The sequence below is a fragment of the Odocoileus virginianus genome, chromosome 1, assembly GCF_023699985.2.
Source record: "Odocoileus virginianus isolate 20LAN1187 ecotype Illinois chromosome 1, Ovbor_1.2, whole genome shotgun sequence".
Classification (NCBI taxonomy): domain Eukaryota; kingdom Metazoa; phylum Chordata; class Mammalia; order Artiodactyla; family Cervidae; genus Odocoileus; species Odocoileus virginianus.
The window spans coordinates 85,335,823-85,353,024 of record NC_069674.1 but is presented as its reverse complement, the minus strand read 5'-3'; the positions used below and the strand labels follow the sequence as shown (position 1 = coordinate 85,353,024).

The following is a 17,202-nucleotide window of genomic DNA, read 5'->3' as shown; positions in this document are numbered from 1 at the left end:
GTGGGAAGGAGGAATGGTGTAGGGAAAGAAAAAAGAGGAGGAAGGAGGCTGGGAAGAGAGCCATAATATAATATTAAAATTAGGCAGATTGGACAAGATCGCATAAAGGCCCATGCCGTAGTTCTTTTTTGGCCCAAATGATTTAATAGCTAATGAGCTCATGCTCCTGTGTCTTCGACTCTTGCCGTCACAATTTTACCAAAATAAAGTATGAAGTCCTTTTTGCATCTGGCATCTCTTTTGAAGTCATTCTAACTGCTGAGGGACTGCTAACTGAACTGAACGCTTCAAGAAAGCCAATTTACTCAGCTGGTTGCAAAGCCTTTGACCTTAATGGTGGGACTTGGCAAATCAATGCATACACGTATGTTTAGTGTTCTGTCAAGAATTGTGAAAATGCTCTGTAAGCCATAGATCCTTCTGCAGAATACTGGTTTGTAGTTTAAACATTAGTCTTTCTTCAGAGGCCAATGAGGCTAGTTAATTAAGCCTGAGGGGTTATGAACTGTTGGCAGTTAATAAGTCATAAAATTCCTCCATAAAACAGGATGCAAGATTCCATCACTGAAGCAAAGAGTACAAAGGGCCGGTGTATAAATATCTAATTGTACCAAAGGACTGGGCTTTCTCAATGACTGCTCATCTGGAGTCTCCAGGGCATGTTCTCTGTGGTTTCCTGATTTTTAGAAGCCAGTTTAAAAAATGAGTGCATTAAAGGGTAATTTGCCTGAAAGTTCAGGAAGTAAAGGGGGGTGGTGTGGAAGCAAGCTGAACACGGGAAAGAAAGAGGGATACAGAAGACAGAAAATGAGAAGGAGGGTGGGGTAGAAAGACAGGGAACTAGACATCAGGAAAGTTGTCTCCACACAGAGTTAGACGTGACTGTATTTGTCATCTGTTTTCTTTTCCCTGTAGGATGTTCACCATGGAAATGGTACACAGCAAGCCTTTTATGCTGACCCCAACATCCTGTATGTTTCACTCCATCGCTATGATGAAGGGAACTTTTTCCCTGGCAGTGGAGCCCCAAATGAGGTTCGGTTTATTTCTTTAGAGCCCCACTTTTATTTGTATCTTTCGGGTAATTGCATTGCATGATTACCCCTAATTTTCTTGTCCTTTGCTGGTGTTTTAAATTACACGAGATTACTGAATTGTCCCACGGGACCAAGAACCAGCGCAGAACAAGTGCATAACCCAGAGCACTGGTTGTCAAGCAAGGTTGGACTGATTTGACATGTTGTTTGATGTTTATTTCAAGAGCACACATGTGTTTGTTTTCCTGTCTTCTTGCTTCTTCCCTGTGCTCTCCTCTGCCCACTGTGGTGTGGTTTTTCTCTTCCTAGGTTGGAACAGGCCTTGGAGAAGGATACAATATAAATATTGCCTGGACAGGTGGCCTTGACCCCCCCATGGGAGATATTGAGTACCTTGAAGCATTCAGGTTGGTGCTTCTTTCTCTCAAAGTGCAACATTAGAAAACAAATGTCCATTGAAACAAGATGAAATGCAAGAGAAATGTAAATTTCTGACCAATGCAAAGTGGTTAACAGAGCAGTTATATCAGAGGTCCAAAAAAATGTTTGGTTTGGGGGACCTGAATTTTGTTACAAAGACAAGGAATATGAGTATCCAAAGAAGTTACATCAAGACCTAGGTGTAGTCATACAGGTATGTTCACCACTGGCCAGGCATGTTCCTCTCTTTGTGCCAAAAAAAAAAAGGGAAAAAATTTTATTGAGTAATTCTGGAAAACTCTGCCTATTATAACATATGATGTGATTTAAAATGAACATTAGCATATTGACTGCTCTGGGAGGCCCTTCGCTACCTATTTCACTTTTTTGAACAGGCATTTCCCAAGCTTCATTGGGCTATAGAATTTTTTGCACAGATTTTTGCACATGGCAACTCTTGGCATTCTTAGTTCCAAGGAACGTTGGCTTAGGCAGTATTATTCCATGCTTGAGTGTTCCATTTCCTTCATAATATGTGTGTTTTCCCTCACATTAAAACGCCAGTAGATTAATTGGTTGTTTCCAATTTCTTTAGAAAATGTAGGCAGTAATTCAAGTATTTATTAATATATACATTTTGCATTATACTTTTTTTTTGCCCAAAGAACTTTAAAAAGTAGTTGAAACAAGAAATACAACAAATTAAAAGTTTTTGTTTTGGATATAGTTTTTAAGTCATTTATTCTCTGGTATTAAATTTTTTTTCAGTCTTTAGTAAGGTCCCTTTTAAGGAAGAATATCAGATTATGTTAATATATCCTTCACTTGCAAGGTTTTAGATTTTAACTTGTTGGTACTGCTGGGTTTGAGGTGTTTTGTTTATTTGTAAGCAAACAGGTGCATGATAAGAAATTTTTGACCCATTCTTTTTTTCCTAATTTAACATTTATATATAAATTCCCAAGGGAAAAATCCTGTTGATAATGTATCCTAAATACATAGGAAAAGTTTTTAATCAGTGAAGTTTTGATGGGTTTCTGTGTATTGTTGCAGAAATATACCAATACACAGAAGTTGGCCTGTGTATCATGCATACTTCAATTTTTCATTTGAAAGTCACTTTTCATTTGAAAATATCCTCAGGAAAAATGATAGGAAATTGCTATTTATAAGGATATGCATTAAAATAAATATATTTGTGTTGATATTTGAGGAAAATTCTACTTCTATTTCAGATTTACATTCTGCAAAAATATACACTCATATATCTGTACTATTTATAGAAAAATAGGTGAGATAAGTTTATTTACTTTGACTTGGATTGTCTGTGAAGATATCTTGTGTTTATTAGTAGGAAAACTAAAAACATACATTAAAAACTATAAGGGTTTCAGTATTATAAATGATTTTTGCCTATATTTGCAACTTAACAAGCACTGTTAATATTTTAAAGAAATTTTAATGGAATAATAGACTTCTATATTACTTCACATATGAATTTGTCTGTTTATCAAGTTGACTTGGTAACTTACATGATACATACATTAAGTTCTCAATATTAGTATGTGATTATATTCATTGGTCTGTAACAGAGCTATTAGTTTTTTATTATCATAATACTATTTGTGGTACTATAGCTTTACATAAGAACAGATCAAGTATTCACAGCATGAAAGGATAATTGCTATTTTGTACTTATTTTCCCATGACAAAGTTAACAGTAGATGAGTTGTTTTTTTTTTTAAAGCCCCTTTGAACACAACAATTTCATTAATAAGTGTTGTTCAGTTGCTAAGTTATCTCTAACTCTTTATGACCCCATGGACTGCAGCACACCAGGCTTCCCTGTCCTTCACTATGTCCCAGAGTTTGCTCAAACTCATGTCCATTGAATCGCTGATGCCATCCAACCATCTCATTCTCTGTCACCCCATTTTCCTCTGACCCTCACTCTTGTTCAGCCTCAGGGTCTTTTCCAGTGAGTTGACTCTGCATCAGGTGGCCAAAGTATTGGAGCTTCAGCTTCAGCATCAGTCCTTCCAATGGATAATCAGGGTTGATTTCCTTTAGGATTGACTGGTTTGATATTAAGTGTACATTTTTGATTTTTGATTGAAATGGTGATTGAATCAAGTGCTTCTAAAAGCATCTGAATATCCTGATGATAGCACCTTCCCTTTGCCTGGAATGTGAACACTTTATTTTAGCAAACTTCTCTGAACTTCCCAGTGTGGTCACCATATCCAGGCTTAATTAGAGGAGAGGCCACATTATTTAGCTCTGCTACAGAAATGTAAAATTGTGACTTTGATGTTTATAGTTATTTAAGAACCAGATTTAATCCATAATAAGTCTATTAATTTTGAACTATACCATTTCTGCTTGCTGCTGAATTTGTATAACTAGAAATACTTGTAAACTGTCCTTGGAGGACTTAAGAAACTAAGTCCTTAATTAAAAAGATATTCATTGAACACATAGTACATGCCAGGGACAGTGATGAGCACTTGGAATTTGGAGCTGGTGTGCTCTTAGGGAACGTGATGAAAGTGGTGCTTACTGCTCTAGAGAATAGACGTCCTTAGACATAGAGAGGGTGAAGTGATGAATTCTTTCTGAAAGGTGCCGGGAAGCTTTCAGGTATTATTCCACTTGGGTTTTCAAAATGAGTGGTAGTTTTCAAGGGGTAAAAGAATTGGACTAAGAGGATTCCTACTAGCCAGAGAGAATAGGCTGTGAAAGCATGGAGTTATGAAATGATCTTGTTCTGTGGGCTCGAACGTGAGGGTGAGATTGCATGGCAGATGTGCAGGTCATCTTCATAAAGGCTTTTGCAGACAAAGAGTGCCCATCTCTCTCTCTCTTTCTCTTATCTGTCTATCTATTTATCTATATATATATTCCTTTCTAATTTGGGGCACTAGTGTGGCCTCCAGATACATTTCAGTGTAGTATAATAAGCATATCCTTCTTAATATAATCCATTTTCTAAGTATTGAAAGTGAAGAGCTTTCTGACATCTGTGTGTGGATGTGAAATAAAGAAGTGGGGAGGAAATAAATGATGTCTTGTCTTTTTTCTAAAGTTTTAATTGTTTCTGGACTGTGATAAGTATCTTTGGAAGAAAAGCCTGTCTCTCTGAAACTCTGTCTATGATAGAGTATAAGGTAGCTGCTTATTTTAACAGCTAGAATCTCCATACATATTGCCTTTGTGGTCTCTATTGTGTGTTGTTTTTTTTCTGTGGCAAAAAGAAAATTGCAGACAAATTGAACATTTTCTTTTTTGCTCTAAGTTTTCAAGATAGTTTTAAAAATGTAATAGAATATTTAACATTTCATATCTGGTTCAGATAGCTAGTATTCTATGCAGTTATTAATACCATTCATCTCTGAATAACTGTAGGATGTGGGAGGAGCAGGGGATGACAGAGGATGAGATGGTTTGATGGCATCACCGACTCAATGGACATGAATTTGAGTAAACTCTGGGAGTTGGTGATGATCAGGGATGCCTGGCGTGCTGCAGTCCATGGGGTTGCAAAGAGTTGGGCACAACTGAACAACTGAACTGCAGAACTGAACTGATGCTTCAGATTTCTCACAAGTTTTTAAAATCTTCAGTGATATCAAGTATCTTTTATGTTCAGCTAAAATGCATTTCTAAGGTTATTTTTTTATTAAATAATTATGGGTATTTATATTAAGATCTTACATGGCAGGTTCTCGATTATAGATTTTATGGACATCATGGCTATGTCTTACGGAAGGGCTGTGATGTGGTTCTAAAATCTATAGTCTTTCTATCCCACCGCACTGCTGCTCTTTTCTGTTGTTCCTAAGTTAAAAGACTGAGGTATGATAAAGCATAGTGAACTTATACTGTAATATAAGACCTTCTCCCCATGACCTGAGTCACAAATCCCTAGTACACAGCATGGCAATTCAGTAATTCTGGCTGAGTAAATCAATTAATAGATAAATAATAATTCAGAAAAGAAGGCAGAATGATATACTACAGTAGAAACATTGGAAACCCCCGAGAGAGCTGCATGAAATCTAACTATCTCTTGGTCCCTCAAGGAGTATGCTTTATAAGAACTCTGAACACCCATTCATTTGCTTATAGCAATTTCAAATGTCTTCTCTTTGTTCAACAAATATTTTCTGAATGCCTGCTTATCAACTTCTGTTCCAGTCACTTCAAAAGACTGTTGCAATAGTTCTTTCTTATACGTAATCACTAAATAAGCACAGTACACATTTTTTTTCTAAAAATTAATTCTTTAAGAGTTATGTAAATGTTCAAGTGGTTATCTGTATAAGACCATTTATTTATTTTCATACAATATTATTAACATATAAGTTATAGGTGCACAGTATAGTGATTCACAGCTTTAAATGTTATACTCTATAGTTATTACAAAATGGTGGCTGTGTTCCCTTTGTTTTACAGTATATCCATGTAACTTACTCTGTATATAATAATTAAGTGAAGTGAGTGAAAGGCGCTCAGTCGTGTCTGACTCTGCGACCCCATGGGCTGTCCATGGAATTCTCCAGGCAGAAGACTGGAGTGGGTAACTTTTCCCTTCTCCAGGGGATATTCCCAACCCAGGATAGAACCCAGGTCTCCCACATTGCAGGCGGATTCTTTACCAACTGAGCTATCAGGGAAGCCCTGTATATAATAATTAGTACCTCTTAATTCCCTACCTCTAAATCGCCCCCCTTCCCTCTGTCTCCTGGTAACCACTAGTTTGTTCTCTGTGAGTTTGCTTCTTTTTGGTTATATTCACTAGTTTATAGTGTTTTTAGATTCCACATATAAGTTATGTCATACAATATTTGTCTTTCTCTGTCAGACATATTTCACCTAGCATAATGTTCTCCAGGTCCAACCATGTTGCTGCAAATGGCAAACTTATTCTTTTCTAACTCCTATTACATTGTGTACATATACCACATCTTCTTTATTCCTTCATCCATTGATGGGAGCTTCTGTTGCTTCCATATCTTGGCAGTGTAAATAATGTTGCTGTGAACACTGGGGTACCTATATCTTTTTGAATTAGTGTTTTGGGATTTTTTGGCTGTATACCCATGAGTGAAATTTCTGGGTCATATGGTGTATGTATGTATGCTTGCATGCTCAGTCATTTTTGACCCTTTGCAACCACCAGGCTTCTCTGTCCATGGCATTTTCTTGGCAAGAATTCTGGAGTGGCTTGCCATTTCCTTCTCCAGGATAGCTCCCTGACCCAGGGATCAAACCCGTATCTCCTGCATTGTGGGCAGATTCTATACTGCTAAGCCAGCAGGGAAACCTGGGTCATAAGATAATTGTAGTTTTAATTTTTTGAGAAACTTTCATAATGTGTTCCACAGTGGATGAACCAATTTATATTCCAGCAGTGCAGGAGCATTCCCTTTACTCCACGTTCTTGCCAACATTTGTTATTTGTGTTCTTTCAAATGATAGCCATTCTGACAAGTGTGAGGTGATACTCATTTTAGTTTTGATTTGCATTTCTCTGATGATTAGCAATGTTGAGCATCTTTCCACGCTCAAGGTCTGTTGGCCATCTTTATTTCCTCTTTGGAAAAATATCTACTCAATTCTTCTGCCCATTTTTTAACCAGGTTATTTGGGTTTTTGATGTTGAATTGTATGAACTATATATATATATGTGTGTGTGTGTGTGTGTGTGTGTGTGTGTATAGGATATTAACCCCTTATTGGTCATATCATTTGCAAATATTTTCTCCCATTCAGTTAGTTTTCTGTTCATTTTGTCAGAGGTTTTCTTTGTTGTACAAAAGTTTTTAAGTTTAGTTAGGTCCCTTTTGCTTATTTTGCTTTTATTTCCTTTGCTTTAGGAGATATATCTAAAAAATTGTTATGATTTATGTCTCAGCATAATATGCTTGTGTTTTCCTCTGGGAGTTTTGTGGTTTCTCATTTTACATTTAGGTCTTTAGTCCATTTTGAACTTATTTTTGTAAATGGTGTTAGAGGCTATTCTGATCCTCATTCTTTTATATGTAGTTGTCCAGTCTTCCCAGCACTACTTATTGAAGAGACTGTCCTTTCTCCTTTGTATATTCTTGCCTCCTTTGTCATGTTATGGATAAATAGACTGTAAGTGTGTGGGTTTATTTCTGGTCTGTTCTGTTCTGTTCTCTGTCTTACTGTGCCAGTGCCATACTGTTTTGTTTACTGTAGCTTTTAGTATAGTCTGAAGTCAGGGAGAGTGATTCTTCCAGCTCTGTTCTGTTGCAAGTTTTTTTTTTTTTTTTTTTTTTAATGTTCAGGCTCTTTTGTATTTCCATACAAATTTAAACTCTTTTTTTTCTTGTTCTATGAGAAATGCCATTGGTATTTTGATAGAAATTGCATTGACTTTGTAGATTACCTAACATAGTATGGTAATTTTAACAATATTAGTAGTTTGTGCATAGTGGGCAAGAGATAATATGTATCTCACACTTCTGATTGAATCCAGTGAGAAGACGTCTACATGTGTTTAAAAAATTGAGTAGCAATTACTGATGTAGAAGAAAAAGTCCTTCAAATTATGTATATTTTACTGGATATTGGATAGATAAATAGATGAATGAATGAGTAAATGGATGATGGTTTCCGTGTGGATTTTTAATTGCAAAAAATAAATACAGGCCCTTTACATTTAGAAGGTATTGATGAAATAGCAAATGTCTCATTTGGCACCCACTGAAGAAGAGCTAAAAGAGTAACTTAGATCTATTGATTTGGGTTCCTTAGATGCAAACTTAAAAAGTTATGATTTTTAAAAAATTACATATCTCCAAGCCAATGTGTTTATACTCTGTAGCTACCATAGTTAATATTTGTTAATGGTAAGAATTTCCAAATATAAAAGGTCTATAAACATCAACTTTCAGGCATGTTTACCTTTGGGGGAAAACTGCTACCCAGGATGATTCTGCTTCACCAGATTGTCAGAATGCTAACTGAAAATGAGGAAAGGAGCGAGTTACCTAATCTAGAAAATACATATTGAGTATGTGTTGTTATTTTTATTGTAAAGTTCAGTTCAATCCCTCAGTCTTGTCCAACTCTTTGTGACCCCATGAAGTGCACCACTCCAGGCTCCCCTGTCCATCACCAACTCCCAGAGCTTGCTCAAACACATCACGTGTCCACTGAGTCAGTGATGCCATCCAACCATCTCATCCTCTGTCGTCCTCTTCACCTCCTGCTTTCAATCTTTCCCAGCATCAGGGACTTTTCCAGTGAGTCAGTTTTTCGCATCAGGTGGCCAGTCTATTGGAGTTTCAGCTACAACGTCAGTCCTTCCAGTGAACATTCAGGACTGATTTCCCTTAGGATGGACTGATTGGATTTCCATGCAGTCCAAGGGACTCTCAAGAAGTCTTCTCCAACACCACAGTTCAAAAGCATCAATACTTTGGTGCTCAGCTTTCTTTATAGTTCAACTCTCACATCCATACATGACTACTGGAAAAGCCATAGCCTTGGCTAGACACACGTTTGTCAGAAAAATAATGTGTCAGCTTTTTAATACGCTGTCAAGGTTGGTCATAACTTTTCTTCCAAGGAGCAAGCCTGTTTTAATTTCATGGCTGCAGTCACCATCTGCAGTGATTTTGGAGCCCAGAAAAATAAAGTCAGCCACTGTTTCCGCATCTATTTGCCATGAAGTGATGGGACCGGATGCCATGATCTTAGTTTTCTGAATGTTGAGCTTTAAGCAACTTTTTCACTCTCCTCTTTCACTTTTATCAGAGGCTCTTTAGTTCTTCTTCACTTTGTGCCAAAAGGGTGGTGTCATCTGCATATCTGAGGTTATTGATATTTCTCCCGGCAGTCTTGATTCCAGCTTGTGCTTTCTTCAGCCCAGTGTTACTTATGATGTACTCTGCATATAGGTTAAATAAGCAGGATGACAATTAGAGATACAAAGGGAACATTTCATGCAAAGATGGGCACAATAAAGGACAGAAATGGTAGGGACCTAAGAGAAGCAGGGACCTAACAGAAGCAGGGGGTATTAGGAAGAGTTGGCAAGAATACACAGAAGAACTATACAAAAAAGAGCTTCATGACCCAGATAATCACGATGGTGTGATCACTTACCTAAAGCCAGACATCCTGCAATTCTGAAGTCAAGTGGGCCTTAGGAAGCATCACTATGAACAAAGCTAGTGGAGGTGACGGAATTCTAGTTGAACTGTTTCAAATCCTAAGAAATGATGCTGTGAAAGTGCTGCACTCAACATGCCAGCAAATTTGGAAAACTCAGCAATGGCACAGGACTGGAAATGGTCAGTTTTCATTCCAATCCCAAAGAAAGTCAATGCCAAAGAATGCTCAAACTACTGCACAATTGCACTCATTTCACATGCTAGTAAAGTAATATTCAAAATTCTCCAAGCCAGGCTTCAGCAATATGTGAACCATGAACTTCCAGATGTTCAAGCTGGCTTTAGAAAAGGCAGAGGGACAAGAGATCAAATTGCCAACATCTGCTAGATCATCGAAAAAGCAAGAGAGTTCCAGAAAAACATCTACTTCTGCTTTATTGACTATGCCAAAGCCTTTGACTGTGTGGATCACAACAAACTGTGGAAAATTCTGAAAGGGATGGGAATACCAGACCACCTGACCTGCCTCTTGAGAAACCTGTATGCAGGTCATGAAGCAACAGTTAGAACTGGACATGGAACAACAGACTGATTCCAAATAGGAAAAGGAGTATGTCAAGGCTCTATATTATCACCCTGCTTATTTATTTGCAAATATAACCTTTGGTAAAACACTTTGACCAAATAACCAATAGAATGTTTAAAAAATAGCATATTTGTTGCATAGTCAAAGATGCTGAATCAGGTGAGCGTATATGAAGAGTCAAAACAGCCTGTTTGCACCAGTTTGCTTTAGTGATATAAGCAAATTTAAAATCCATTAATACAAAATTGTGATTTGAAACTTGACTAGATAGCATATCTATTCTCAGTTCATCAGTTACATTGTCAATTCTGTTCCAGATGCAGCGTCTTTAACATAGAGCTTACTATGATTTCTTCCCCTTTTGTGGCAAAAATAGAAAAATATGCATTTAACTTGAGAGCAGAGAATGGAGCCCTTACTTGTCATATTCACAGAGCAGCTATTCCTCAGACAACTAGTTAGCACAACTAGTGGTTGAATTTACCATGGAATGATAGTAGATCATTTGGGGCAGGGCATATAAATAAGTACAATATTTTATTTTCCCTTATTTTGTCAAACACAACATTACTGCTCTAACTAGTTTTAGAGCACTGACTTCTAAATGGTCTTGTCATATGCAGAGATTAAAAGTTAGAGTTTGCATGATTCTGAGAAATGAGAGAGTATCTTAGTAAGTATTTCTGTCCTCTTCTGTTGGTAATGACAACTAAGTACATATTTTACTGTTATTGTTCTTATTTTCATCATATTTTAGTGAAGTTATTGCTGAGAGAATGAAAAATAAAACTATTATAACATAATGATAATAACATAGTAACATAGAACATTCATTGAGGACTTAATATTAGTTGCTTATTTCTTTTCAGCTTTCCAAGTTGTTGAATTAAGTGCTGCCAGTTACCAGATGGGGACACCAAGTCCCCTTTGAATTTTGGTAGGTTTCCTGACATCACATAGCTGGTTAATGGAGATCAGGTATTAGGTGTCAAAAACTGTGAGTATAGAGACAGTACTTCTTGGCCCTAAGCTAAAAACCATAATTCCTCTGTCAAGCTTCCCTGATAGCTCAGTTAGTAAAGAATCTGCCTGCAATGCTGGAGACCTGGGTTTGATTCCTGGATTGGGAAGATCCCCTGGAGAAGGGAAAGGCTACTCACTCCAGTATTCTGGCCTAGAGAATTCCAGGGACTGTATAGTTCGTGGGGTTGCAAAGAGTTGGACATAACTGAGCAACTTTCACTTTCACTTCCTCTGTTAAGAGTAGGGGTTACAGAACAATAATAAAGTGAGAAATTCTTTGCCAATGCATTTTAGTCTATCCAGCATTTATCTTTCACATCTAAATTGGTAATACTATTTTAAAATTGAGAATAATCCCTAGATTCTCACTACCTTTGTATTATATACTAATTCCAAACCACTTCTCTCTGTGCCTTTCCTCATGTCCACACTAAGAGCCTATCAAATAAAACTCATTTAGTTTTTCTTCTTTTTGATAACCAGACTGTTTACAGTGGAGAATGTATTTTTTCCTTTTTTATTAAAATATTTTTTCATTATTTACATATTTAGACTTTTTTGAAATGGGTATGTGATTGAACTTGAGAAAACCCAAATTAAATTTTAATAGATGGATAAATGAACACTTAGATCCAACTTTGAAATAAAAAATGATTTGTTGTCATCTAAAAATCATAATACTGCAGAATTGATTTGGGGCCTTATTTTGTCTATAAGAACTGTGGTTGATGCTTCCCAGTCTTCAAATGGATTTTCAATTGCTAATGACAACCAAATATATTATGCTCATGATAGTATGTATTTTCCCAAGGATGTTGAAGACATTTTGGGAAAGAGGGTGGAATTTCTTGAAACAATTTGCCAATATGAAATACTGTACATATCAAATTGGCCCTACTACCATCTTTCCCAGACCATTTATCATAGCTCACAAATCAAGCCCACATTTTCCTTTTCTGAAAGACTTGGCTAATAAAGAAGATGTGGACTTCAAATCTGAACTTGTCAGTCAATCTCGGGAACAAAGCAGTAATGATTTTCATCTATTGATATTTTATTTCAATGAAGAGCAATACATACGAAATTACTGTTGGAGTGACCTACAGTTTTATTCATTGTCCAGATTCTGTTCTTTATATTCTGCATGTAGAACTGTTTCAAAAAGTTTTATCAGAACAGGTCAGGAGAAAAAGATCCATAGGAATAAATTTTAGAAAGCTGTCAGCTGTATCTGCTCTTTAGTTTCAGCAGTAAGTATAGTTTAAGAACATTTTTCCTCTTTCATCTGTGCAACATATTGTACCAATTTTCATCAAAAAATTACAATTTCTATAGGTGTGTGTCTCTAGATACCCTTAGAATTTTGCTCTTTGACCTTGGGAGTAAATTGATCTTATGCACACCTGTCTTCCTTGGGAAACTTGCAAACTTCATTTTTGAGTTGAGCATCAAAGAGATATGATATTATTAGACAGTATAGAACTCAGGTAAAAAATAAATGTCCAGAAAGTATCTTGAAGTACTTGAAGTTTTGAAATGTGAATTGTATTCTCTTTTGTGAAGAGCTATTTAAAATAGTTCAAATGCAAGATAGTCTTTCTTATTATTTTGAAAGATGAGCTGTAAAAATTTTAAGACAACATTTTCCCTTCTGACTTAGAACAGTTTTAAATCCAGAAATTTCCAGGAATTTGTGTAGCAATTATACAGTTTTTCAACTAATAAGGACTAATTAAGAGAGTAGCTATATTCTATTAACTTTCCCCTAGCACATCTCTCTAAGAAAGAAAGTAATTTGCGTGACTGGAAACAATTTGTTTTTATTTTCAAGATGGAACAGTGGATTACAAAACCCTTGCCTTGCATAAAATCCTCCCAACATATGTGTAATACTCAGAGATATCAGGAAATGAAAGCTTTCCACGAAATATTATTGTGAAGCTTTTTAGACCAGAAATAGCAGATCTTTTGTACTGTCAAGCAGCTCAGATCAATTCATCAGCTTAAATCATCTCATCTAGTAATAATAGACTTGGTATGCAGTTAATTACAATATGACATAGCCAGAATGGAAGGTAAATATAATTAATGAACTGTGAAGTCACACTTTTTATTTTCACAGTTTTAGTGAATATTTTAAGATTATGCTTCATTTACTGGTAAGATAAAGCCAAATAAAAGTTGCTTATCCTGTAATTCAATGAACTGAACTTATTTTATTTATTGAACTATATTTATTTTATTATTTATTAACTAAATTTCAATACCTTTGTTCTTCATGTGTTTTCTCTAAGTGAATAATTTGCCTTTATTTCCATGGTTTTACACCTAAAGTTTACCAAAGCTAAATTTATTGAGAGGACAAATGATGTGAGAAAAGAAATAGAGCTTTTGTTGTAGTGTACCATAAATATGAATTTTTAGTCCCTTTTTTGAACTAGATAGATATAATGTTTACTAATAGAAATTCACTGTCTAACTTTTCCAAGCAGAAGAGTCCACTTTGGGAAACGTCTGTTCATTAGAAAGTCTGTTTAAGTATTACCCTTGAGGTGCAGGACTGAAGTTTACATAATTTTCTTATAGGCATGACTCTTAGATAGTAGTCCAGGTCTTTGTATGACATCAGATATCTGAATGATAGATACAGTTTTCCATATTTCATCTCAGTGATTTGATGTCATGTAGATGAAGCTTATAAATCAACATTCGTTCCTGTAAGTGTAGACATTTAAACTCCTCTGGCAACTCTATAAAAGGTTGAGGATGTGCCCATGTATATTTCACAGATATGTCCGTCTTTCTTATGGGCACTATGGTCTTGGATATTTGTTGTCTTAACATGTTCTACTCCAAAGAACAGTATTGTTGTGAAGCTAGATGAAGAGCAGCAGACTTCTGGACTGAGTAAATTCTGATGGGAAAGGCTCAGCAAAGAAACATTCTTGCCATTATAATTCATATTTTGTAATTTAAAAAGTGACTGGGAGAGGAATTCCTTGGCTGTCCAGTGGTTAGAACTGTGCACTTCCCCTGCAGGGGGCACAGGTTCGATTAGTCAAGGAACTAAGATCTTGCAAGCCATGCAGTGTGGCCAAAAAGAAAAAAAAAAAAAAAGGTGAGGGGCATGGGAGGAGGGGCAGATGAATGACTGAGTCACCTTTCAGTCTTAGTAGAATTTTAAATCCATATGTCTGTCAACTTGGGCATATTTTGCATACCAAAACAGGTGCAGAAATAGCCATCAAGAAAATAACCTCTATGTATTAAAGATATATATTATTATTGTTGAAAACAGAATATTGATTCACCCAGGATGTGTATTTTTTGTTGGTTCCTAACTCCTTGAAATTAAAGCAATATTGGAGTTACTGAATTTCAGAAACAAATCAGCATTTTTATTCAAACAGTAGTCAGAAGCAATGATATGAAGAGGAGTTTATTTACAATCCAGAGCAAGAATGAAGCGGCACAGACTTATAATTTAAAAGTTTTATAGCCCAAAGAAAGCTTGATGACTTGATCCTCTCTGTTTTCAGTTTCAGAAAAAGTCTCTTCAAGTTGCTGCATTGAGCCTCTGACTTTGCTTTGTGTACCCAAGTCTTCTCCCTATTACAGGTTTCTGATACTGTCCCTTCTCTTTTATATTCCAGAACTTCTAAATTGAAAATACATTTGCAGAAATTATCCAGTGATGCCTTTCTCTCCAGTAAATATTCCAAGTGTGACTCAGCAGGTGAAAGAGGCAGGGACTGAAATAAAATCTGGGCCATGTCATGTTTTAATTGATTTAGTTTAAAGTTATTTGATTAAATTGTAAATTACTTAGAAACTGAAGTCTGTCAGAAGCTTAATATATTCCCTTTAGTTATTTGAGGATATGACAGTTGATACAAATCAAATGTAGGATCCAGATGGAAAATATTTAATTATGAAAGAACGATCAATCACCTGTTATTATGGTTTGTTGTTGTTGTTGATTAGTTGCTAAGTCATGTCTGACTCTTTGCGATCCCATGGACTGTAGTCCACCAGGCTCCTCTGTCCATGGGATTTCCCAGGCAAGAACAGGAGTGAGCTGCCATTTTCTTCTCCAGGGGATCTTCCTGACCCAAGGATTGAACTCACATTTCCTGCATTGGCAGGCCGATTATTTACTGCTGAACCACCAGGGAAGCCCCACCTGTTAGTTTACTAGTGTCAGTTTTTTGAAAGTAAGCAAATTAGCATATTGTATGTCTTCTAAAAAAAAAGCAGTGATATGTCTAATATAGATATATAGGCATAATGTTTGACACAGTTCTGTAAACATGCTTTTGAAAACATTAGGATGTAAGCAGAGCATCCCACTGTCAGAGCCAAACGCAAAATCCTGTACCAAGTTTGAAGGGCTTATTAGGCCCACTTTAAAATTTTGTTGTTTTATAATAACTTTGGAAAAGTGTATTGTTCCTTGTAAAATACCCACATGTTCTCCTTTGGAATGGCTCCAGACTATAACTGAACCGCGAGGTTGCCCCCTGTTGCTTTATGTATTGTTTAATTGTCTGCCTTTGGTGGATGTTTTTATTAAAAGCCTGTTATTTAGGATAAGACCAAAGTGTCATTTTAAGAACAGCAGAAGCAGAATCGCTCCATCCCATACCTCTTTTTCATAGGTGTGCTAGTGAACACTGGATGCAGCTAATGAGCCTGCCAACAGTTTTTTTTCTTGTAATACTTCAAAAAGAGCAACAACAACAACAAACAAAACCCCAGATTTTTTATTTTCCTCCCATAAAACATGACTGCACTGCCCAGAAGAGCTGTGAGTTTGCATGGCTGTGCCCAGGCCAGTAAGGACGAGAGGAGTCTGTCTGCTCTGCGTGTTCACCCACTGCTCTGCCTATGTGTTGGTCCCGGAGGAGCTAGGCTAGAGTTGCGTGCACTTTGGTGCACAGGGCCAGGTCATGCCCGAGGAGCTTAGGGGGCAGGGAGTTCATGGGGCAGGAGGGCAAGGCGGGCTTCCTGGGGTGTTCACCAACCCATGTTTGCTATAGCGTGTCACAGCTCTAAAGTAAGTTCTCAATGGCCTCTCCCTTCCCACAATCCAGTTGCAAGATAAGTATCATTCTGTAGTTCTCAGATCACTCTGAATATAAATTAGGTCTGGAAAAAATGTTTAACTTAATGATCCTAATTCTAAATGTTCTCCCTGAATATTTTCTTCTCTGAAGTGGCATCATCATATCACTCACTGACTTCTCAGAAGTGGGCTCTGGAAAGAATTCAGTGTTCTCTAGCAGGTCCTTGCCACAAAGAGCAAGCAAGAATTCGATTAGTCTTCTTCCCAAGCCAGTCTTCATGACTGTGACCCACCCTCAGGCAAAAAAAAAAAAAAAAAACTTGGAGACAGGGTACCTTGATACCATTTCTAGGACTTAAATGATCTCATTAAATTCCAATGCTAGATATCATGTTGACATTTGAGGAAATATGATTATTGACAAGATGTAAGCCTGTTATATACTATATCACTTCAAAAGGAGAAGGGCCATTAGGCCATAATTACATCAGAAACAGTATACACATTTGGCTGGTTTATAAACTGTCACTTTCAGAAGTACCAAGACATATAAAAGTCTCCAAAGGTTCCATTATGGCCCTATTTCCAACAGTATTCTCTGACAAACTAAATAAATTACTGCATGTATTGGACCTTTGAGGCTTGGGGCAAAGAATGGAAAAATTATTTACAAAAGCTTGAAAATATTTAATCACTAAGGCAGGAGGACAACGGTGTTTTAATTAGCAGGTCCTCGGGCCATTGGCTGACTGGAGGCTTTCTCAAACAACCACACAAATGCACTGAATAGCTGTTTGCCAGCCTTAGGGTCAGGCCTGAGATGAAACAGATAAGATAATTGGCTCTAATGAAATCCAGAAGGCCTTGGCTTTCTTGTTTGAGCTTGGATTTGAAAAGTGCGTGTGGAAGTGAGGCTTAATTCAA

The 17,202-nt window shown here is 36.7% G+C and overlaps 1 protein-coding gene across 18 annotated transcripts in view; it reads left to right on the top strand.

Annotated features, from left to right (window-relative positions):
* HDAC9 (histone deacetylase 9) overlaps positions 1 to 17,202 on the top strand; it is a 972,671-nt gene that overhangs the window by 799,962 nt on the left and 155,507 nt on the right. For all 18 annotated transcript variants that reach the window (XR_011488684.1, XM_070470395.1, XM_020901439.2 and 15 more), the window contains 2 exons: positions 916 to 1,035; positions 1,347 to 1,444. Coding sequence is in view for 17 of the 18 variants with exons in the window: in XM_070470395.1 (XP_070326496.1) it covers positions 916 to 1,035; positions 1,347 to 1,444 (218 nt within the window). In the remaining variant the exon portion in view is untranslated. The remainder of the gene's footprint in view (positions 1 to 915; positions 1,036 to 1,346; positions 1,445 to 17,202) is intronic.